This window comes from Rana temporaria, chromosome 3 (assembly GCF_905171775.1).
Source record: "Rana temporaria chromosome 3, aRanTem1.1, whole genome shotgun sequence".
NCBI classification, from domain to species: domain Eukaryota; kingdom Metazoa; phylum Chordata; class Amphibia; order Anura; family Ranidae; genus Rana; species Rana temporaria.
Genome location: NC_053491.1, coordinates 362,478,381 through 362,503,487, shown reverse-complemented (window position 1 = coordinate 362,503,487; position 25,107 = coordinate 362,478,381). Strand labels below are relative to the sequence as shown.

General features: G+C 45.5%; 1 protein-coding gene across 1 annotated transcript in view; it reads right to left on the bottom strand.

Annotated features, from left to right (window-relative positions):
- IL17RA (interleukin 17 receptor A) overlaps positions 1-24,755 on the bottom strand; it is a 37,392-nt gene extending 12,637 nt beyond the window's left edge. Inside the window, exons 1-8 of the mRNA XM_040345325.1 lie at positions 24,566-24,755; positions 16,630-16,657; positions 11,824-11,970; positions 6,111-6,235; positions 3,656-3,773; positions 3,527-3,574; positions 1,436-1,587; positions 236-316 (exon numbers count right to left, since the gene is read on the bottom strand). Coding sequence (XP_040201259.1) covers positions 236-316; positions 1,436-1,587; positions 3,527-3,574; positions 3,656-3,773; positions 6,111-6,235; positions 11,824-11,970; positions 16,630-16,657; positions 24,566-24,673 — 807 coding nt within the window. The 5' untranslated portion in view covers positions 24,674-24,755. The remainder of the gene's footprint in view (positions 1-235; positions 317-1,435; positions 1,588-3,526; positions 3,575-3,655; positions 3,774-6,110; positions 6,236-11,823; positions 11,971-16,629; positions 16,658-24,565) is intronic.
- Between the last annotated feature and the right edge of the window lie 352 nt (positions 24,756-25,107).

Sequence of the window (25,107 nt, the reverse complement as noted above, 5' to 3'; positions counted from 1 at the left end):
CTGCTGGATTGTTTATTTTATGTAATGGAGAATGTAATAGGAGAAGCTGGAACACACAAGGTTGTCAGAAACACAAAATCCAGGTGTACAGGAACAAAGCCAGAAATGATGTCGGGGAGGTCTGTTGGATCTGCAGACATAAGAAGTCATTAACTGACTCCGCCTACAAGATTTTGAACATCACGTTTGACCTCGATCTTAACAGTAAACATATACAACAAGGTAGATACATTACCGAAATGTTATACACGCATTCCTTATCTATGTGACCCCCAATATGAGGGAAAGTAATTTGTAAGCGTTGAATAGGTGGGCCCTATAGGAAGAGAAAGAAAAAATGATAAGACATTTTAAATGCACGTCAACAGTACACCAAATTTGCTGCTAAACACCAGACAACATATAGCAGTTCTTATATGAATTATAATATAAATACCAAAATCTTTGATTCCCCTATGAACAGCAAACTCCAAAACCTAACACCTACCCAAGGTGCAGTTACCAACTTGTTTTTGAAGGTAAATGCTCCATGACTGTCATCGTCATCCTTGCTACACTATGCAGGGAGTCATTGACCTAGAAAAAGCAGGCAAAAAACAGTTAAGTGTCAAGACACCTAACTGGCATACTCATTTCAGGTCAGCGATTCTTTAGAGGAAGACTTGAGGATCTATATGACAGCCCAGAGTCTGCAACTTCAAAATAAGTCAGCTACAGGCAAACGTGAAGTTGAACTGACAGGTTCCCCTAAACAATCCTTCAGCCAACACAGAACGGGCCGCAGAGCGGATATAACATGTTAGGTTTGGGAGCTTGAACATACATTATATTCATGGGCATCCGCTCCATAGGGCAAGGGGGGCAATTGACCCCCCCCTGGAAAATCAAGTCTAGCGGCCGCGGGGTGTCTGAGCGGTCTCGGCCTGGATGTCACACAGGCACAGCGAGCAGAGGGAAGGGAACCTGCTGTGCCTGTGCCGTGCTGATGGCTGATCTGAGATACTGAATGGGATGGGGGAGGGGGGTCCGTCTGTGCTGAAGGGGGGTCTGTGCTGAATGGAGGGGTCTGTGTGGAATGGGGGGGTCTGTGCTGAAGGGGGGTCCATCTGTGCTGAATGGAGGGGTCTGTGCTGAAGGGGGGTCTGTACATTCTCTAGGCTATATTTATATGGGCATGGAGTGAAGCTGAATTATCTCAAGAGCTATTTCACACTGCCGGCTGACCGCGTTATCGGTAAAGCGCTACTAAAAAGCGGTGCTTTACTATTGTTTTAGCTGCGCTATTCGGCCACTAGCTGGGTGCTTTTAACCCCCCGTTAGTGTTTTAAGAAAGGGTTAAATGCGACTGTGTATCACCGCTGCCGAAGCGCCCCCCTCTAAAAAAAAAAATTAGCGGACGCCCATGATTATATTACCAAAAGTTTTTACTGATTACCTCTTTGATAATAACATGTCCAGATCCCGTATCTAATGAACCTCTGACTTTAACATGTACTCCATATTCCTTGGCGTTCCACCGTGAGTTGAATTCAACAGTTAGGTTTTCCTCTTGATGCTTTATAGTAATATTTGGTGACCAACAATACCCTGAAAAGAATATATAAATATTGCACCTTAATAAAATCTGTTTGACACCAAGAAGTCTCCACTGGACCAAAATACCTACTGATAAAGGAATAGCGATTTATACATACATACATACAATTGAGATTTAGGTATTTAAACTTATATAGGCTGCAGCATCCCTCTTCTTGTATCACATATTTTTTCACTTTTTTATGATACTTTTTTATTAAGTATTTTTACTTTTTGTGGGTCTAGCGCAGAGTTTTTTCTTTTTTTGTTCACAATAGCGATTTATAACCTGTTGACCTGCCAGTAAATCCATTGTTTTTCCCACTTCCTGTAAAGGGCCAAGCTGACCAAAAGTGACAATTAGGGGCTTGGGAGAAACCATAAACTAATGCCGGGAGAATTTAAAAGCTCCTTTTCAGATGGTTTAAACCGTTTTTTTTTCCCCAAAAGACAAAAAATGGTTGCTGTAACTGCTTAAAACGTGTTAGCTGGAGATGGGCTTTAATTTGTTTGTCTTTCAACCAAAGTATATTGGAAATCATGTCCCTCTAAGACCCGGTTCACACAGGGGCGGCACGACTTTGGGGGCGACTCGGCAAGGCGATCTCAAGACGACTTCAGAGGCGACTCGCAAAATGACTTCTGTATTGAAGTCAATGCAAGTCGCCCCGAGTCGCCACCGAAGTGGTACAGGAACCTTTTTCTATGTGGGAGCGACTTGAGTCGCTCCTATTAGAACGATTCCGCAAAAGAAGAAAGATATGGACAGCCGCACTCCAATTTCTTAAAAAAGACGTGCCCTTTATTGGGTAAAGGAAAAATGCACTACAAGTATCAGCACACAGTGGGAAAAACACCTGACGCGTTTCGCATTGGATATCAATGCTTAGTCATAGCTACTAAACCGTTTCACTGAACAGAGCAGAGCGCCACTTGTCAGGTGGCTGAGTCGCCTGACGAGTCGCCCCTGTGCGACTTCCCTGTCCACAGGGTGACAACTCTGCTGTGCAATTTGACTGCAGAACAAACAGTATTGTTACCCTGTTACAGGAGGTGGAAAAATAACAGCAATACTATTGGGAGCAACAGGTAATAAATATTGGTTTCGGGGAGACTCAAAGAAAAATGGCTGCTAGTCTGCATCAAGTTAGTAATATTGCCCTCACAGTAGGTCCACTTTAACTGTTAATAGGGCCAGATTCACCAAAGAGATACGACGGCGTTTCTCCTGATACGCCGTCGTATCTCTGTTTCTATCTATGCGACTGATTCATAGAATTAGTTACGCATAAATATCCATAAGATCCGACAGGTGTAATTGTTTTACACTGTAGGATCTTAGGATGCAGTACCGCGGCCGCCGCTGGGGGGAGTTTGCGTCGTAAACCAGCGTCGGGTATGCAAATTAGGAGTTACGGCGATCCACAACGGATTTTCGCGTTCGCTACGTCGCCCCTAGTCTAGTTTCCCGTCGCAAAGTAAGTCATTATTTGACCTGCCCTAACTTTACACAGCAATCGTATTGCTGTCTAAAGTATGGCCGCCGTTCCTGCGTCGAAATTTAAAATTTAACGTCGTTTGCGTAACACGTCCGGGAATACGTAAGTACGCTACGCGCGTCGCCGTTCGAAAAAATGACGTCACGGCGCGCAAAGCACGGCGGGAGTTAGGAAACGGAGCATGCGCAGTAGGTCCGGCGCGGGAGCGCGCCTAATTTAAATGGCACACGCCCATATGAATTGGCCCGCCTTGCGCCGGCGTAGTTTTCATCGCAAGTGCTTTGTGAATCAGGCACTTGCGATGAAAACTTGCGGCGGTGTAACGTATCTACGATACGTTACGCCGCCGCAGTTCTATGTGAATCTGGCCCAGAGTAACCAATGTTCAGGAGCCCTCCATGGCAGCCAACAGCTGAAAGGAATTAGAGAGTTTTAGGAGTCCACTACCATACCTAGATCACAGCATGTGTCTGTCTGCATCATGTCACCTTCATTACACCCTGTGAAGAGAGGAAAACCAGGTCACAAAGGAAGAGAAAATGGTGTGGGGATTGAGTTAGGACTCAGAGTACAAGACTTACATGGCACAGTGAATTCCTGCACCTTGGCATTATTTCCTTCTTGTCTGGGTAGGTGCTGCACGGTCACAATGTAGGTATTGCCTGGAATTACTTCAAAGTTGTTGTAGAAAAACTGCCACTGGAATGATGGAATAAATGGCAAATTACTATACAAACAATGACACAGCCACAAAATACAGTACATTCAACTGCTGATCGGGGGCAAGTGCCACTAAACCCCAGTAATACATAGCGAGGGCCAGAGTTCTTCTATCGTGAGATTACTGTGTCGATATCTACCCCTAATGCTGCGTACACACCATCACTTTATGTGATGAAAAAAAATGACGTTTTTAAAAACGTCACTTTAATTGACTGTGTGTGGGGGAAAACGTCGTTTTATGTCTTCTAAAAAACGACAAAAAAAAATTGAAGCATGCTTCAATTTTATGTGTCGTTTTTCAAAACGTCAACTTTTACTTCACAGAAATTGACCGTGTGTAGCAAAAAACGTCGTTTAAAACGACGTTTTTTCACCCGCGCATGCCCAGAAGCTACTTATGAAGCGAGCTTCAATGGAAAAACGTGGTGGAATGTAACCTCGCTTTGCTAGAACATTGTGAAAAAACTATGGTGTGTAGGCAACTTCATCTTTGAAAATTGAAGTTTCAAAAACGTAATTTTTTACTTCACAGAAAATGTCGTTTTTTTTCATCACATAAAGTGATGGTGTGTACGGGGCATAAGGATTCAACCATTGAGAGGTCAGGTCGGGAGACATAAACTGCCCAAATTTAATAGTTTTTTCCTTCCAGCCAGTGGCCAAAGGAAAAAGAAAAAGGAAAAATAAATAAATAAAATAACCGATTCCTCCATCCACACAAGCGAGGTAGATCGAGGAGAACCCTCACCATATTCTGACAGCGGTGCGCCTCCGCTGTCAGGAAACACTAATCTGCGTTGAAGCAATGGCGACAGCTGCTTTATTGGCAAAGGTTTTCCAACATTTTTGTTGTTCTGTCGAGTGGGAATGCCCAGAAATGGATCGAAATTCGACTGGTCCTTGCTGGAATCTATGGGCAGACCTGATACCACTAGCTAATTAAAATTACCCACCATCTGCCCATAACTATCACACAAGACACCAAACTCCCCTACAACCCCAGAACCTTAAGCCCCATACACAAGTTGCGGCTCAATAACAAAGGTCTGACATTCACCCCTTGGTGTATGGCAGTCGATCCGACAAAAAACAGTAGTTTGCTGGAAAACCCTGTCAGAACACAACAGCGCAGTGGGAGAGATCGCTATACTAACATCAGACTGTTAGTACAGCAGCTTCGACCAGAGCCATACATTTTTTTTTCTATTCAACCCAGTGTGTACCAGGTTTTACAGATCGCATAACTAGAACTACACACTAATGAGCCATAAAATTTTGACCACTGGCCAGTAACGTGAATAACACCGATTATCTCATTTCAGTGGCATCTGAAAGTGGGTGGGATATATTAGGCAACAAGCGAACATGTTTCTGAAGTTGTTGTGTTGAAAGCAGAAAAAAATAATAATAAATGGCCAAGCGAAAGGATTTGAGCGACTTTGACAACGGCCAAGTTGTGTGGGGTTGTTGCTGGTCTGCAGTGGTCAGTACCTACCAAAAGAAGGAAAACTGGTGAATCGGCGACAGGGTTTTTAGTAACCAAAGGCTCACTGATGAATGCGAGAAGTGAGGGCTGTTCTATTCGAGAGAAGAACTACTGTAGCTGACAATAACAGTTATTGCTGGTGTCAGGACACGCAGTGCTTCGCAGTTTGTTGTGTATGGGGCTATGTAGCCAGACCAGTCAGGGTGCCCATGCTGACCTGTCCCACAACTTACAGGATTTGATAGCTTGGTGCCAGATACCACAGCTTTCCTTCAGAGGTCTAGTAGAGTCCATGCCTCGATGAGTTATAGTGGGTGGTCATAATGTTATGTGCCTGTGCCGTGCTGATGGCTGATCTGAGGTACTGAATGGGATGGGGGAGGGGGGTCCGTCTGTGCTGAAGGGGGGTCTGTGCTGAATGGAGGGGTCTGTGTGGAATGGGGGGGTCTGTGCTGAAGGGGGGTCCATACATTCTCTAGGCTATATTTATATGGGCATGGAGTGAAGCTGAATTATCTCAAGAGCTATTTCACACTGCCAGCTGACCGCGTTATCGGTAAAGCGTACATTGTACATATCAGTGTACATTTTGCATGGACTTTTAGAAAAAATGTGCATTCATAGGTAAAAGGACATTGGAAATGAAACAGTTCTGCATTCTTTATGGTGGCTTCACCCTCTGCCCATATGAGGACACCACAATTAGAAATACTTGGCAGGTACATATTTTTTTTTTTTTAGAGAGAGTGCCCATCTATTGTTTCTCTTTGTTATCCCAAAATTCCTCAGTTTTGAATGGGGTGGCCCACTAACATTCTTTCACTTACCGGCTGCCCATCTGGATTGCGCGGTGTCCCGAATTGGTTATTGAACTGGAATTGGACGCAGCGAGTCATTTGGGTGGAGCGTTTTAGTACGGTGATGTCCACCCCTTGGAGCTCCAGGATGCTGGCTGTGACAGATGAAAGACAGCAGAAATCAACTTAATTCTTCAAAATATATTAAATATATCACAACTGTACATACACATAAAGTCTAAAGCCTTGTACACACGGTCGGACTGTCAGGTCACCTGTGGCCAGGTGACAAGTGCACCCCGTTGGGGTCAGGGATGCACCACAGGGTAGTGAAACCTATGACCGACTGCTGCGATAAGAGAGGAAGTGTGAACCCAAGATCACCCAGGGCGCAGAGTCTAAGACCCAGATTTGTGTTCACCAGAGCCTCTAGTGGTGAGGATGGCCTTTGCCGCAGCTGGATTGAGGTCGCGACCCCAGGGATCCCCTAGGTCACGTTCCGCAGGGAGAGAGGGGAAGCAGCAAGCAGACAAGTGGTAGTGATGGGTAAGCCGAGGTCGGGGCAACAGGCAGACATGGGTAACCGAGGGACAGGCAAAAGGTCAAGATCACAGGCAAACAGGAGAAGTCATGGACGAGCCAAAAACGGTACACAGGAAGATAATCGTAGCACACTGCAGACAGGAACTAAAGCAAACAACACTGTTGAACAGCACTGTAGGCCTGTAGTGCAACAGTTAATATAGACTTCCTGGGATGGCCTGGGTGGGGCCATACAGGAAGGAGAGGAGATAAGAAGGTAACCAGAACAGAGTCAGACCTCTAATGGACAGATGGAAACAGGTAAGCTGCCAGACTATTGCATATCCATGACACGGACAACCAACAAACTTTCCCTTGGATTTTTGTCCGAAGGGAGTTGTCCGGTCACACCCATAGCATACATACACGCTCGGACATTTTCGGCAAAAAAAAACACGAACGTAGTGACGTTTCAACGTACTGACGAGAGTTTAAAAGAGGAAGTTCAATTCTCCGACGTCACCCTTTGGGCTCCTTCTGCTAATTGGGAGTTAGTAGAGGTTTCGACTGTGCATTCGCGATTTTCGTGCAATTTTGTTTGTTTCTGAACATCCATTCGTCAAGCAGACATATTGCGCAATGGGGTTGTGCTAACTTGACCCACAAAAAAATATATAAAAATATGTTTGATTCATATACACCAAAATACACTAATCCAAAGTAAAGACATTTGTTTTTACTCCGTCAGTATCACCAGCAAAGCCGCTTTCATTATAAAGAAGAAGAGAATGTGCGCTGCTTTTCTTGATTTCAGAACTTGCTGCGTCACGAATGTGCACTTTCAAATTCGAACGCTAGTTCTACCAGACAGAACGCTTGCGGCTGGTCTTTGCTTCTGAGCATGCGTGTTTGTACTTTGTACAAAAGTCAGATTGCTTGCTGTACACACGGTCGGACTAGGCACCATCGGACTTTTGTTGACGTAAAGTTTGTCCGTTTGCAGACAGAACTTTTTGTCCAATGAAACCAGAAAAAGTTGGTCCGATGGAGCGTATACACAAACGGACAAATTTGAAAACTTGCAGATTTTAAAGTTTGTTGGCAAAAAGTCTGACCGTGTGTACGGGCCTTAACCCTGGACCTTCTAAAAAAATATATATAATTTCATTAGACACATACTGTAGATGGACACTGACTGAGGGGCTTAAATCATGTATGGGGTTACACGCAGCCTTCCGTAATTCCTCCTCCAACTCAATGAGCATCTTCAACGCTTTATAATCCAGCATCTTAAAATCCCAGCAATCCTGTATGAGATCTTTAAGTGGAGCGGCTTTCTTTTTCCTCTTAGGTCCCTGAATAGCATATTGAAAATTTAATTTCCTTTGATTTCCCTTCTAATTTATTTTTTTCTTTGTCTGAATTTCTCACTTCCTGTTTCTCCTCAGTAAGCTTGCCCCCATCATCCGAGCCGTTCTGGCTGGGGGTTATTCAGCCAGAACAGCTTACTGAGGAGGAACAGGAAGTGAGAAATTCAGACAAAGAAAAAAAAACATTTAGAAGGGGAATCGAAGGAAAAAGGAACCAACAATGCTTAAAGGAACCCATTTAGAAAATAAAAAACGAACCTTTACAACCCCTTCAAACGAAATCTCTAAAAAACCGAGCTGATAATATCCCCTCCTGCCCCTCTCCATGACTTTCCCATCAAGGTCAATGCAAACATCAATCCCGCCACCCCTGCCAGGGTGCTAGGTGTAATCCTAGACTCCGTCTCTTCACCCCCAAATCCAATCATTGTCAAAAGTTTGTAGACTTCACCTCCGTAACATCTCTAAAATCTGAACCTTTTTAAACAAATGAAACCACTAAGCTACTCATTCACACCCTCGTTATCTCTCACCTTGACTATTGCAACTCCCTTCTCATAGGCCTATCTCTCCATAGGCTATCCCCTCTGCAGCCTATCATGAATGCTGCTGCCAGACTCATCTACCTTATCAACTGCTCAGTGTCATCCCTACACTGGCATCTGATTGCCCAGCAAATTTAATTCAAAACACCAACATACAAAGCCATTCACAACTCTGCCCCGAGCTACATTAAAAATCTGGTCTCCAAATATCACCCAAACCGTCCTCTCAAGACCTCCTACTCCCAAACTCCCTCATCTCCTCCTCCCATGCTCATCTCCCGGACTTCACCAGAGCTTCTCCCATCCTCTGGAACTCTCTACCTCAATCTGTCTGGATATCTCCTACCTGGGCTGCCTTTAGGCAATCCCTTAAAACTCATCCCTTCAGGGAAGCCTATCTTGCCTCCAATAAATCTTTTATCACTTCCATCAGCTCATTCCCTACAACTACGACCTTCTGTACCACTTGCCCCACCCTATTAGATCATAAGCTCTTACAGTGAGGGGAAAAAATGTATTTGGTCCCCTGCTGATTTTTTATGTTGACATAAAGAAATGATCAGTCCATCATTTTATTGGTAGGTTTAGTTTGAACAGAGAGAGACACAGAATAACAACAACAACAGAAATCCAGAAAAATGCATGTCAAAAAAGTTATAAATCCTCTCCAAATCATTTAAGGTTTTGAGGCTGACGTTTGGTAACTCGAACCTTCAGCTCCCTCCACATATTTTCTATGGGATTAAGGTCTGGACACTGGCTAGGTCACTCCAGGACCTTAATGTGCTTCTTCTTGAGCCACTCCTTTGTTGCCTTGGCCATGTGTTTTAGATCATTGTCATGCTGGAATATCCATCCACAACCGTTTTAAATGAGGGTTCTCACCCAAAATTTGATGGTACATGCCCCCGTCCATTGTCCCTTTGATGCAGTAAAGTTGTCCTGTCCCCTTAGCAGAAATACACCTCCAAAACATAAGGGTGCAGATTCAGGTACCTGCGCTGCGGCGTAACGCATCTCGTTTACGTTACACCGCAAGTATCTCCTGATACGCCGTCGTATCTCTCAGAGTATCTATGCGACTGATTCATAGAATCAGTTACGCATAGATAGCCATAAGTTCCGACAGGTGTAATTGTTTTACACTGTCGGATCTTAAGATGCAATACCGCGGCCGCCGCTGGGGGGAGTTTGCGTCGTAAACCAGCGTCGGGTATGCAAATTAGGAGTTACGGCGATCCACGGCAGTTTTTCGCGTTCGCTACCTCGCCGCTAGTCTAATTTCCCGTCGCAAAGTTACTCGTTTTTTTTGGTGCCTTAACTTTACACAGCAATCTTATTGCCGTATAAAGTATGGCCTTCGTTCCCGCGTCGAAATTTAAAAAATAACGGCGTTTGCGTAAGCCGTCCGGGAATACGGAATTACGCTACGCGCGTCGCCGCTCGAAAGAATGACGTCACTTCGCGTAAAGCACGGCGGGAGTTCGGAAACGGAGCAGGCGCGGTAGGTCTGGCGCGGGAGCGCGCCTAATTTAAATGGCACACGCCCATTTAAATTGGCCCGCCTTGCGCCCGGAGGCCGCCGGCGTAGGTTTTCATCGCAAGTGCTCGGTGAATCAGGCACTTGCGATGAAAAATTGCGGCGGTGTAACGTATCTATGATACGTTACGCCGCCGCTCATCTATGTGAATCTGGCCCATTGAGTTTGTAGTTCTGGGCTGATTTCTCACCGTTCTCATAATTATTGAAACGCCACAAGGTGAGATCTTGCATGGAGCCCCAGACCGAGGGAGACTGACAGTTATTTTGTGTTTCTTACATTTGTAAATAATCGCATAGCAGCATGTTTCTCTGCAAACTCTAAAAAAGAGCCTTTAAAATAAAATCTGATAAAAAAAAACACACACACGCCCTTTTCTGTTGGTATCGGTTAGGGACCATTTTAAAGCTGTTCAATATTTCTTAACCACTTCCCGACCGCCGCATGTAGATATACGTCGGCAGAATGGCACGGACAGGCACATCAACGTACCTGTACGTGCCTGCCTAGACGTGTGTCAGGGGTCCGATCGGGACCCCCCCCCCCCCCGCTACACGCGGCGGTCGGGTTCCCTCGGGGAGCGATCCGGGACGACGGCGCGGCTATTTGTTTCTAGCCGCTCCGTCACGATCGCTACCCAGAGCTGAAGAACGGGGAGAGCCATATGTAAACACGGCTTCCCCGTGCTTCACTATGGCGCTGCATCGATCGAGTGATCCCTTTTATAGGGGAGACTCGATCGATGACGTCATCCCTACAGCCACACCCCCCTACTGTTGTAAACACACACTAAGTGTACACTAAATCCTACAGCGCCACCTGTGGTTAACTCCCAAACTGCAACTGTCATTTTCACAATAAAGAATGCAATTTAAATGCATTTTTTGCTGTGAAAATTACAATGGTCCCAAAAATGTGTCAAAATTGTCCGAAGTGTCCGCCATAATGTCGCAGTCACGAAAAAAATCGCTGATCGCCACCATTAGAAGTAAAAAAATTTTTTTTATAAAAATGCAATAAAACTATCCCCTATTTTGTAAACACTATAAATTTTGCGCAAACCAATCGATAAACGCTTATTGCGTTTTTTTTTTTACAAAAATAGGTAGAAGAATACGTATCGGCCTAAACTGAGGGAAAAAAAAAATTTTTATACATGTTTTTGGGGGATATTTATTATAGCAAAAAGTAAAAAATATTGCATTTTTTTCAAAATTGTCGCTCTATTTTTGTTTATAGCGCAAAAAATAAAAACCGCACAGGTGATCAAATACCACCAAAAGAAAGCTCTATTTGTGGGGAAAAAAGGACGCCAATTTTGTTTGCAAGCCACATCGCACGACCGCGCAATTGTCTGTTAAAGCGACGCAGTCCCGAACTGTAAAAACACCTTGGGTCTTTAGGCTGCATATTGGTCCGGGGCTTAAGTGGTTAAATAGTATCATAAATCTTGTTGCTTTCTGTGACATCTGAACAACTTTTATGCTGCTGCAGTTCTCTAGGAACCCTCGTGCAGCTGGACCACAGCGCTGCTTTGCCTTTTATTCCAATAGCTGTACCAAGAAGTAGAATTCTCAGCTTCTGCAGCAGAGCCACTTCCCTTCCATCCACCGCAATATTTCACCCGTGAACACACGCTGCTTTAAGGCGGAGCAATAGAACAAATACTTTTTTTATGGTGCACCACAATGCACAGTAAGTAGCATACTTTGAGGGAACCTGCAGTGAATTTTATGTTTTTTGTCTGCATTAGCACATTACTTACCATCAACACTGACAGTCCAGTTTATATGAAGACGCACCACTCTACGACCCATCTCATTCTGGCCAATCCCCGCTGTAACTACCATATGGGACGGGGCGGCCGGAGTCCAAGTGTAGTCCCGAAACCAGTCAAAGTCGAGGCAGGAATCTGATAGAGAAGATGGCAAAGGGTAAAGCCTTTGAGAATCACAACACACTCTATCCATGACTGCATTATTGAGCACAAAGTGCTGAAAATTCAAGCAATGAGAAATTGTTCCTTTGTTAATCTGGACTGAAATATATTTTCTATAATTACTGATCATCCCTGAACTTCCCATACGATTACTGATCATCCCTGAACTTCCCATACGATCACTGATCATCCCTGAACTTTCCATACGATTACTGACCATCCCTGATCTTCCCATACGATTACTGACCATCCCTGATCCTCCCATACGATTACTGACCATCCCTGATCCTCCCATACGATTACTGATCATCCCTGATCGTCCCTGACGTTCATATAATTTTACATTTTAGTAATCTCCTTCAAGTGGCCAAGAAAACCATGCATTAGATCAGGGGTCCTCAAACTTTTTAAACAGGGGGCCAGTTCATGGTCCCTCAGACTGTTGGGGGGCCGGACTATAGTTTAAAAAAAAATATGAACCTATGCACACATCTTATTTGAAGTACAAAAAAAACAGGAAAAAACAATACAATATTTAAAATAAAGAACAATTTTAATCAACATAAACTTATTAGTATTTCACAGATTCCCCTCATCAAAGACCCCCTTATCAGGGAACCCCCCCCATCACCGATTCCTCTCCATTACAGATCCCCCCATCAAAGATTCCCCCGTATTAGGTCCCCCCATCACAAAGCCCCCCAACACAAACTTCTCTCCGAGCCCCCAATAACAGGCCCCCCCCATCACACAGACCCCTAACACAAAGGGAGGGGAGAGGATAGGACAGAGAAGGAGCAGTCAGATGAAGGGGAGGACAGGGTGGATGCAGCCAGGTGGAGGGGAGGACAGGGTGGGAGCAGCCAGGTGGAGGGTAGAATAGAGTTGGAGCAGCCAGGTGGAGGGTAGAATAGAGTTGGAGCAGCCAGGTAGAGGTAGATAGAGTGGGAGCAGCCAGGTGGAGGGTAGAACAGAGTGGGAGCAGCCAGGTGGAAGGAAGGATAGGGTGGATGCAGCCAGGTTGAGGGGAGGACAGGGTGGGAGCAGCCAGGTGGAGGGTAGAATAGAGCTGGAGCAGCCAGGTGGAGGGTAGAACAGAGTGGGAGCAGCCAGGTGGAAGGAAGGATAGGGTGGATGCAGCCAGGTTGAGGGGAGGACAGGGTGGGAGCAGCCAGGTGGAGGGTAGAATAGAGCTGGAGCAGCCAGGTGGAAGGAAGGACAGGGTGGATGCAGCTAGGTGGAGGGTAGAAAAGAGTTGAAGCAGCCAGGTGGAGGGTTGAACAGAGTGGGAGCAGCCAGGTGGAAGGTAGAATAGAGTTGGAGCAGCCAGATGAAGTGGAGGACAGAGTGGGAGCAGCCAGGTGGAAGGTAGAATAGAGTTGGAGCAGCCAGATGAAGTGGAGGACAGAGTGGGAGCAGCCAGGTGGAGGGTAGAATAGAGTTGGAGCAGCCAGGTGGAGGGTAGAATAGAGTTGGAGCAGCCAGGTGGAGTGGAGGACAGAGTGGGAGCAGCCAGGTGGAGGATAGAACAGAGTGGGAGCAGCCAGGTGGAAGGTAGAATAGAGTGGGAGCATCCAGGTGGAGGGTAGAACAGAGTGGGAGCAGCCAGGTGGAGTGGAGGACAGAGTGGGAGCAGCCAGATAGATGGGAGGTAAGTTCTTAGACCCCATTCACACCTAGGCGTTTTTACGCCTGTAGCGCTACGCCTCTGCCGCCAGAGGGCTGGAAATACATGTCCCTCTATGGAGATGGTTCACATCTCCACGCCGAACGCCGGACGCCTGTCGCCTGCGGCGTGAAAAAAGGTCCCGGACCTTTTTTTCAGGCGTCTTCGAGCGTTCGGCTAGGAGATGGCAATCATCTCCATAGAGGGGGTCATCTTGGGGCACATCTAGGCGGACAATACCCGCGTTTTGTCGCCGCAAATCGCGGTACAAAATGCCGCTATTTTTACCGCGATTTGCGGCGACAAAACGCCGCGATTTCGTCCGTCTAGATGTGAATGCAGCCTTACTTTGGAGGGTAATAAAAGAATCACTGGCTCCCTCCACTCGACAGCCTCATGGCATTTCTTCTCCTTTCTTCCTATTCCCCCTCCCGTTCGGCATGTTGGGGGCTGAACTTCTCTCAGGGAATCATCATGGGGCCTGCTGGTATCCAGGACTACAATTCCCATAATGCACTAGATTGCCAGCTATTGGCTCTGAATGTAGCCAATAAGAGCAGGCATTGCCAGGTGAATGCTCTGCTCAAGGAGAGGGAGGGGTGGAATTCCCCCTGCGGCTCTGCCTGTGTCCCTTCTCAGAACCTGTCAGTTTCATCGCCACTGCCCTGTCACTAGTTTCAGTCCACGGGCCGGGTAAATCACACTGGCGGGCCGTAGTTTGAGGACCCCTGCATTAGATGAATAAAGCCATGCACTCATGTTTTAGCTTTATTTGTGACCAGCTCAAAAGAGGTTGTAAAAGGTTCATTTTTTATTTTCTAAATAGGTTCCTTTAAGCTAATGCATTGTTGGTTCACTTACCTTTTTCTTCGATTTCCCTTCGAAATGTTTTTTTTTCTTTGTCTGAATTTCTCACTTCCTGTTCCTCCTCAGTAAGCTTTCCACCATCATCTGAGTCGTTCTGGCTGGGGGTTAGTCAGCCAGAACCGCTTACTGAGGAGGAACAGGAAGTGAGAAATTCAGACAAAGAAAACAGAACATTTAGAAGGGAAATCAAAGGAAAAGGTAAGTGAACCAACAATGCACTTACTTAAAGGAACCTATTTAGAAAATAAAAAACAAACCTTTACAACCCCTTTAAGGTAAATCAAAAGCCAAAACCTTTTTTTTTCTCTCATTTTACGAGGTAATAGTTTTGGCTTTAGACACAATTCAATATAAAAAATATAGGCAAGAATCTTCTAAGTACCTAAAAACCATGTAGAATTATTCAGCGGTCTCCAAACTGAGGCCCTGAGGCTGGACGTGGCCCTTTGCTTGCCTTTATCAGGACACGATTCCTCCCACTGATACAATGCACTATTCTTTCTACACTAACAATTGGGCATAATTCCTGTCATCGATACCAACAATAGGGCACTATTCCTATCACTGACCCCACTATTCCTCCCACTGACACCAATGATGGGGCACTATTCCTTGCCCTGATGCCAATGCACTACAATTCCTCCCACTGACACCAATGATGGGGTGCTTTTTTTTCTCCCCAATACCAACAATGGGGCAATATTCCTCCCACTAAAGACAATGATGGGGCATTATTTACACCCATTGATGCCAGGGCATTTTCTACCCACACTGGCCACAGTCTGGCCCCCTCAAAGTCATGAGGACAGTAAACTGGCTGTTCAGAAAGTTTGGAGACTCCTGCAGTACAGTAGATGTTCATAGGCATAGCCATATTTAATACATGTACATGTTCCTCCATAATTCACAAAAGCTCATATCTCAGACTGTAGATTCAGTGAAAGGTTGTGATTAAACTAAAGTTTTCCCTCCCACAGGCTGGAATAGAATACATCTACAGTAATCTTATCCTGTATGTGATGCCACCTAGTGACTGAAATATATATAAAATCATTTTATAAAATCAAGCACACAAATTTAAACAATGACTACTTAATTGCCCTGTAATCTGTTTTTCATCAAAGGGTTTCTTACAGTGCTTTTTCTGCCTCCTTGTAACATTCCCTGTGAGCTCCTCAGCTTCTCCTTTCCCCCTCACTTCTGTTTGTTTGGCATGGGCAATGCACAATAGGTGCAGTCATGTGCAGGTGAGGGCTGGCAGCCTTAGGCCTGGGGGGCGAGTCAAGTGAAGTGACCCATTGAACCGCCGAATCAGCTCACCATCCATGGTCCACCTGGTTTTTCAATGCAGCCTCACCAGTGCCCATCAATGCAGCCTGATCACTGGGGAAGGTTACATGGGGTGTATGGGGGGGGATGGAGGGTCAGCTAGGGGTGTAAGGGTCTCTCACCTCAGTGATCTCAGCTCAGCAGGCCCTTGCACGCCATGTCCTGACTCCCTGGCACGCCCTGCCTCTGCCTGCTTCCAAGAATCCGATTCCAGGGAGTTGTAGTTTCCTCTGCGCTGCTCTGTTTTCCACCCACTTGGAGCTTGAGCACGGACTACAACTCCCGGATTGCAACAGCTAGTGGTCGGTCGCCATGGCTGTGCACCCGGCCAAACTTCCTAGACCAGAATAAAAAAGAAAAAGGTAGAGGGCAGCGGCTGCCGGCCATTTTAAACATAATTTGGGGCAATTGCCACCCTGCCCCCTGGCCCAGCCCTCCCCTGGTCATGTGCATTGCTCTCTGCACACTACAGATCCCATAGTCCATATCGGGAGGGAGTAAGAAAGGGTGGCTAGGTTTCTACATACAGTGGGACCGTGGAACGTGAATGTAGCCACAAAAAGTCACATCACAGCAGCAAAAAAAAAAGAAGGATGTACTGTATAGTAAGAATACATCTAATTTGAATTTTTTATTTACATTTTTTTAAACCAGAGTTTAGAATAAATCATGAAGACCGAAGAAAACTACTATGTACGCACACATAGCTTGCTGTCTATAACTTCTCAGGAATGGTCATATAAAAAGTCACAAGTATGATAAGCACTTACTGTTGGTCTTTATGGTGCACTGGATACCCTGCAAGACACAAAAAGGGGCACAGTATTAGACACTAGACTGATCATTTTGCCCAAAACAATTTTCTTACCATGTTGTACACAGGGGCGGACTGGCAACTCATGGGGCCCCCGGGCAATAGGAGAATATGGGCCCCCGGGCAATAGGAGATTAGGGGGCCACACAGTATACACACACACACACACACACACTGAAAAGGTACTGGAGAGACGGGGCAGCTATAATCTTGGGATTTTTTTTAAAAAAAACACATATTTTTACATACTGTCCCTGGTTTTACTGAGGCTGGCAAACCTGATGGGGCCCCCTAGTGGCATGGGTCCATCGGACAGTGCCCGAGTGGTCAGTCCGCCCCTGGCTGTACATAAAGAAAATTTACAGCTTTTCACCGGTTGGTTATTGGAGCTCTCATTAGGGTCATGTGACAATAACAATCGCTGGGAACAACTCCCCAGTGACAGAATCATTAAGACACTACTTACCTTTTTACTGGCTGAACCAATGAGATGCTCCCTTGTTAGGAACTGAGGTGCTGCAAAATTTCAGACAGAGAGGTGATGACACCTATTATGGAAGGTGTACTTTGGCCATTCTGCCGCTGGCAAGGCATCTCCAGTGTGACAATTCTCATCCTATTTTGCCATTTGCCCTCTATATAGACATTTAAAGTTATATGGTTATTATGCGGCCAATCAAGGCACTGGCATTGGGGCTGTACTAGCAGTTTAAGCCCATCACTAAAACATCCTGCTTTTACATACAATGCAGATATTGAAGCACCCACACTGCCCTGTGAAATGAAAGCAGCAGCCACCTCTGACCTGCAGAAAAGATAATATATGCAACCCCCATGTGCCCCGGGATTGGGGGGCTCTCGGAATGTGTTAGAAAGGACACGAAAAAGAGGTTATGTGCTAATGCCTTGTGGCAATTTATAGCACTACTTTATGGTGGTTTGTACTTGGTGACGAGAAGAAACTCACACCTGCAGTGATTCCATTCTGCCCCTAGATGTCCTCAGTTTCCCAGGTTGAATGACACCTAGCTTCATTTAACCTGGAAGACTGAGGACATACTGTGAGCCCCAGGAACTGCCCCTAAGGACCTTGCAAAAGATCATCTGACTAGTCTGAAGACTTCAGGAATAAGTCATTTTAAAATAAAAAAGTAAAAAGATACATCAGAGGGCCTTCAGGGGGAGGGGGGCAAATTAGGGCTCTAATAGAACAGTGCAAAAATGTATGATAAATATAAACTGTAAAACAAAGTAACCAGCAAAAATATTTCACCATCCATTGAGAATACAGTCGGAACAATGAAAGATTTTTTCTGATTGGCCACTGTGGGTACATTGTGGTACATTGCACACCCCCTGTAGATCCGAGACACAAGAAGCATAAACACATTGCAAGCGGTGTGTGTCGCAATCAGTTAATTACTGCTGAAGGCGGATTGCACCACAGTACAGGAAGCAACTGATGGCGGATGTACTACAGAGACATCACTGATCAGAGATTCTATATTGTCTGACACCAAAAGCATTACGTATCATCTAAACAGAAAATTCACTAATTATTACGTACAAAATAAATGAATATTATACAAAAAAGTACCACTGGGCAATAACACTTGAAGAAGCCATACAGAGAGTTAAACTATTCATATAGGCTGCATATTTTTCCCTACCCCACCCAAAATTATATGTTTTGGACAGAGTTAGGATTTATTAGAACAGTTACTTCATTAGCTGTGAGAACTGGAAGAATTATTCCACATCTTTATGGACCTTGAGTCTGCTGCTTCAGTGGGCTGGATTCAGGTAGTTTTGCGCTTTTTTTTACGGAGGCGCAGGGCAACGTTTTTGCCCTGCGCCCCCGCAAATTTACTGCGCTGCCCTTGATTCACGGAGCAGTAGCTCCGTAAATTGCGTGGGCGCGCCGGCAAAATGCCCGGCGTAAGCGCGCGCAATTTAAATGATCCCGTAGGGGGCGGGAATCATTTAAATTAGGCGCGTTCCCGCGCCGAGCGTAGAGCGCATGCTCCGTCGGGAAACTTTCCCGACGTGCATTGCGGCAAATGACGTTGCAAGGAGGTCATTTGCTTCAAAGTGAACGTGAATGGCGTCCAGCGCCATTCACGATTCACTTACGCAAACTACGTAAATTTCTAATTTCGCGACGCGGGAACGACGGGTATACGTAACATTGGCTGCCCCTGCTAATAGCAGGGGCAGCCTTACGCGAAAACTGCCGTACGTAAACGACGTAAATTGCGTATGCAGGGCTCGCGCAACGTTGTGAATCGGCGTTAGTATGCAATTTGCATACTATACGCTGAGCACAACGGGAACGCCACCTAGCGGCCATCGCAAGAATGCAGCCTAAGATATGCGGGCATAAAAGCCTTATGCCGTGCATATCTTAGGCTGCAGTCGGCGTAACGAGGTTCCTGAATCAGGAGCATTTGTTACACCGGGGCAAGTAAGCAATTGCGCTGTGTAACTTATGGTTACACAGGCGCAATTGCTTCTTGAATCCAGGCCAGTGTCTTTAGATATTTTTGTCAGATGTTACTATTGGATATTGAAGTATAACTACAAGCATTCCATAAGAGCCGTTTCACACAGGGGCAACACGACTCTGGGCGCGACTTTGCGAGGCGACTAGAGGAAAGGCGACTTTGCCAGTGGCCAATCAAACAGTAATCAGCTCTGTGGGAGGGAGGGGTTTGCCTGAGAAAACGAGTTTCTTCTCCTGTAAAGTTGCTTCAGTTAAGACAGGGGCGGCGACTTGGAGGCGACTTCCATTGAAATCGATGGGTACAAGTTGCCTACAAGTCGCCTTGAAGTAGTACAAGGACCTTTTCTGAAGTCGGAGCGACTTCAATAGTGTACATTAAGACGGCTCTCATTCACTTGCATGTAATTTGTCATGTCGCACGACTTGGGGTGACAAGTCTCCCCCCAGGTCGTGGTAGTGTGAACCGGCTCTTAGTGTCACAGGCTTTTATTGTCAGTTACATTAAAGAGGAAGTAAAGTCTCCTGAAAACATAAAAAAAATAAACCCTGCAAGACAAATGCATAATGAGCTAGTATGCATAGCATACTAGCTCATTATGAGGTACTTACCTGAGATCGAAGCCCCCGCAGCGGCCCTTGTTCGCCGCCTCCGTCGCCGCCATTACTCCCGGAGTGACTTCTGGGTATCGCGGCTCCAGCACTGTGATTGGCCAGAGCCACGATGACATCATTCCTGCATGCGCGCGGGAGCTGTCAGTGACGGCACAATCGCCTTCACTAACGGCACGCTCAGTGCGCCTGCGTCGTTGTCTACGGCGCACTAGCGCCGTAGACATGATCGGTGCAGTCTTTTCTGCAAATATCTCCTAGACTGTGTAGGTTTAGGAGATATTTCTTGTACCTACAGGTAAACCTTAATCTAGGCTTACCTGTAGGTAAAAGTGGTCTGTAAGGGTTTACAACCACTTTAAGTTTATGCAAAGAGTCAATATTTGCAGTGTTGACCCTTCTTTTTCAGAACCTCTACGATTCACCCTTGGCATGCTGTCAATCAACTTATGGGCCACATCCTGACTGTTGGAAGCCCATTATTGCATAATCAAAGCTTGGAGTTCCTCAGAATTTGTGTGGTTTTTTTTTTTGGTTCACCTGCTTCTTAAGGTTTGACCATATGTTCTCAATGGCCCAGATTCAAGAAGCAATTGCGCCTGTGTAACCATAGGTTACACAGCGCAATTGCTTACTTGCTCCGGCGTTACGAATGCTCCTTATTTAGGAACATTGTAACGCCGACTGCAGCCTAAAATCTGCGTGGCATAAGGCTCTTATGCCACGCATATCTTAGGCTGCATTCTTGCGATGGCCGCTAGGGGGCGCTCCCATTGTGCTCAGTGTATAGTATGCAAATTGCATACTAACACCGATTCACAATGTTGCGCGAGCCCTGTGTACGCAATTTACGTCGTTTCCATACGGCGTGTTTAGCGTAAGGCTGCCCCTTCTAATAGCAGGGGCAGCCAATGCTAAAGTATACCCGTCGTTCCTGCGTCGCGACGTTCAAATTTTACGTAATTTGCGTAAGTGATTTGTGAATGGCGCTGGACGCCATTCACGTTCACTTTGAAGCAAATGACGTCCTTGTGACGTCATTTGCCGCAATGCACGTCGGGAAAGTTTCCCGACGGAGCATGCGCTCTACGCTCGGTGTGGGAGTGCGCCTAATTTAAATGATTCCCGCCCCCTACGGGATCATTTACATTAGGCGCCCTTACGCAGGGAAAGTTTACACAGCGCACATGCAATTTACGGAGCTACTGCTCCGTGAATCGCAGGTAGCGCAGTAAATTTGCGCGGGCGCAGGGCAAAAACGCTTGGTGCCCCGATCCTGCAGTTGAATGAGTCAGTAATCGCTGTATCGGTACTTGTGCCCTATGAGAAGTTGGTGTTGGTGCACAGGGGATGTCCTAAAAAGTCCAACAAAATTTGGGACATTTGGAGCTCCTCCACCCGGACAATATAGATTTACTTGCCATGATTTGGAATCCCCTTGCCCAATAAATCTATGTTATAATTGTATGTCATGTATGCCATCACGGCCAACTTATTTGCCTTAAAGCGGAGTTACGGACACAATTTCACTTTTTAAATATAAATACCCCTGTAATACACAAGCTTAATGTATTCTAGTAAAGTTAGTCTGTAAACTAAGGTCCGTTTTGTTAGGTTGTTACAGCATTTAGACACTTTATAAAATAGAAATTGACTGGGGCCATCTTAAGTGTGGGCATCATGAAGCCAGACTGTATGACTTCAGCCTTGCAGATCTCGCACATGCTCAGTGCTGCACAAGCAGTGTAATAGGTTTCAGATCAGGTTTCAGCACCTGTACTGTCCAAGTCACATGATTCTTTGAGACTGGGGAGTGCACAGACTCCTGGAAAGTTACACCCACTACATTCCCAGGAGTCTGTGCGGTGTAGGTTAGGAGGCTTAAGCACCTAGGTGCAGGAAGTGGGAAGATTAACTATTCTGCCTAGCAACAACACTTTGAAGGCATCTAAAAAAAAAAATTCTTAAAGGACTAATGACATTTTTTTAAAACTACTCATGTAATGTTATATTTATGGGTGGAACTCCACTTTAAGCCCTGTACACATGATCTGAAAATCGTACGAAAAATGCAGCTTTCAAAACTATCTTCGGATCATTAGTACAGAGCTTTCGAGAGCCGATCAGAACAGTTCATCCGATTTTTATTCTATCGGACATGCACGGAATTGTTTTTCGTACGATGCCAGATCGGACGATTTTCGTTTACTCCGTACAGCTGTCGTTCAAAAATGCATTACAACACATGACATCACTTCCGATTTTTTATTCTGTTGTATGAGAATTTTCGTGACTTTAGTAAACTCATCAGATTCGACGTGAGATTAGCATGCAAAAAAAAAAAAAAGGACGCTCATTCGTCCGATAATCGGATCGTGTGTACCGGGCATTAATGTTGCAATACCTTTTATGGACAATAAGCTTTGTTTAACTTTGTATATTGCATTTTTACCTCTTGCAAAAAAAAAAAGGGGGGGGGGGCGAGTAGGTAAAACGCCCCCCCCCCCCCCCCATTTAGGATAAGGGGGGTTAGTTTTTTTTCTGCCATCTGTGTCTCATTGCGGAGATTTTGATTCAATTCATGTCCCATAGCAAAAACAGGAAGTGAGAGGAAATCTCTCCAAATTAAAGGGGTTGTAAAGGTAAAAAAATGTTTCCCCTAAATAGCTTCCTTTACCTTAGTGCAGTCCTCCTTCACTTACCTCATCCTTCCATTTTGCTTTTAAATGTTCTTATTTCTTCTGAGAAATCCTCACTTCCTGTTCTTCTGTCTGTAACTCCACACAGTAATGCGAGGCTTTCTCCCTGGTGTGGAGAAAGCCTCTTGAGGGGTGAGCAGGAGTGTCAGGACGCCTACTTACACACAGCTCCTTTCTCTTTCTGCAAAGTAGAGAGTGTCCTGACAATCCTGCTCGCCCCCTCAAGAGGCTTTCTCCACACCAGGGAGAAACCCTTGCATTACTGTGTGGAGTTACAGACAGAAGAACAGGAAGGGAGAATTTCTCAGAAGAAATAAGGACATTTAAAAGCAAAATTGAAGGATGAGGTAAGTGAAGGTGGACTGCACTAAGGTAAAGGAAGCTATTTAGGGATTTTTTTTTTTACCTTTACAACCCCTTTAACCACCTCAGGCCCGCGCTATAGCTGAATGACGGCTATAGCGCGGACCTGAAAATCCAAGTGGACGTCAGTTGACGTCCGCCCCTTTTGGCGTTCCTGGCGCGCGCTCCCGAGCGCGCAGCGGGGAAACTCTGTGTTGGCCGTGTCCCTTGGACACAGCCAATCACAGATCGCGGCGAACGACCAATCAGAGTGGCCGTTTGCTATGCGATCTGTGCAACCAATGAGAGATGATCTCAAATGTAAACATTTGAGATCATCTCTCATTGCCGGCTCACACAGAGACAGCGTCCTGTCTCTGGAGAGGAGACCGATCTGTGTCCCTTGTACATAGGGACACAGATCGGTCACCGCCCCCAGTCACCCCCCCTCCACCTACAGTTAGAACACTATATAGGGAACATATTTAACCCCTTCCTCACCCCCCTAGTGTTAACCCCTTCAATGCCAGTCACATTTATACAGTAATTAGTGCATATTTATAGCACTGATCGCAGTATAAATGTGAATGGCGCCAAAAATGTGTCCGATGTGTCCGCCATAATGTCGCCGTCCCAATAAAAATCGCAGATCGCCGCCATTACTAGTAAAAAAATAAAATTTAAAAAAAAACAATTCTGTCCCCTATTTTGTAGGCGCTATAACTTTTGCGCAAACCAGTCGCTTATTGCGTTTTTTTTCTTTTTTTTTTTTTTACCAAAAATATGTAGAATACGTATCGGCCTAAACTGAGATTTTTTTTTTTAATTGGGCGATTTATTATAGCAACAAGTAAAAAATATTGTATTTTTTTTCAAAATTGTCGCTCTTTTTTGTTTATAGCGCAAAAAATAAAAACCGCACAGGCGATCAAATACCACCAAAAGAAAGCTCTACTTGTGGGGAAAAAAGGACGTCAATTTTGTTTGGGAGCCACGTCGCACGACCGCGAAATTGTCAGTTAAAGCGACGCAGTGCCGGAAGCTGAAATTTCACCTGGGCAGGAGGGGGGTATATGTGCCCAGTAAGCAAGTGGTTAAGAGAATCCCTTAGAAGCCCCCAGGCCATCAGAACATGTGTCCCCCATTGGAAGATTTCCCCTCTATTTCTTTTTTGGGGGACAACCCAATCTCTGAGATTTTCTTTCACTTTCACTTTCAATGATCATATTAAACAGGACAAATAGGCTGAATCTCCAGAATAGGGATCCAGCAGCAATAAAAACTGACAGGGGTATACAAAACTAAAAAAAAAAAAAAAGTTTTGTCTTTAGTTATATTTGTGGTGGAAATACAAATCAGTAAACACAAGACTCTTCTCATATCTCAGCCAATCGGAGAAGCTGTTCTCTCCTGGGCTCCACCCACACACCATTCTGTATTACATTGTATCCTCATAGAGACGATCACTTCCATAGACAGCAGTGTATTCCATCAAGGAAGTGATTGTTTCATAATTTACTGAAATAGAAATAGAACGCACGAAAGGCTTTGAAATGATAGAAGTTTTACCCCCCATCTGATGATTTCTATATTTGGATAAATCATACACAATCAATCACTCAGCTTGATAGGAAATATCGGCCGATTACTGTCAGAACAGAACAATCAGGTGGACACAAGTATGACAAGCACAGAAGTCATGGTAGGGAGTGACTCCCCGTAACTGGGGAAGTACTTACCGTCTGGGAGCAGTTGTCCCCCTGCCTGATCACTCGCAGCCCCCATACACCGGTGATAAGTACAGACAGGCCGATCAGAGCCCGGTAGATTGGCTCAGTACCCCCCATACTGGATCAGTGACAGCGCACCCGGACAACTTCCTACTAGACTCACACGGCTACTATGCAAATTACCAGCACGACTCCAGCCAATCAGAGAGCCGGCCAGGCCAGGTGAGGGAGGAGCTTTCCGGGAACTCAGTGCTGGGGGAATCCCATGTATTCATAAGAGGGGCGGGGCCAGAGCTGCACACTGGGAGGAGCGGAGTGTCAGTTTTCCCGGATGGGAATCTCGGTAGAAGGTGGATGGAGGACTACAAGTCCCAGCCTGGGATCAATGATACAGCCACGTGATACATAGATATAGAAATACTGCTGTATATGTCAGTTACTGTAATATGATGATCTGCCCCTGGAAGTCCTAATCTGTTAGCTCTATCTTGTAATAATGGAAAATACTGCTGTGATGTCATCTTCCCTTTACACCTTCTTATTGGTCCGGG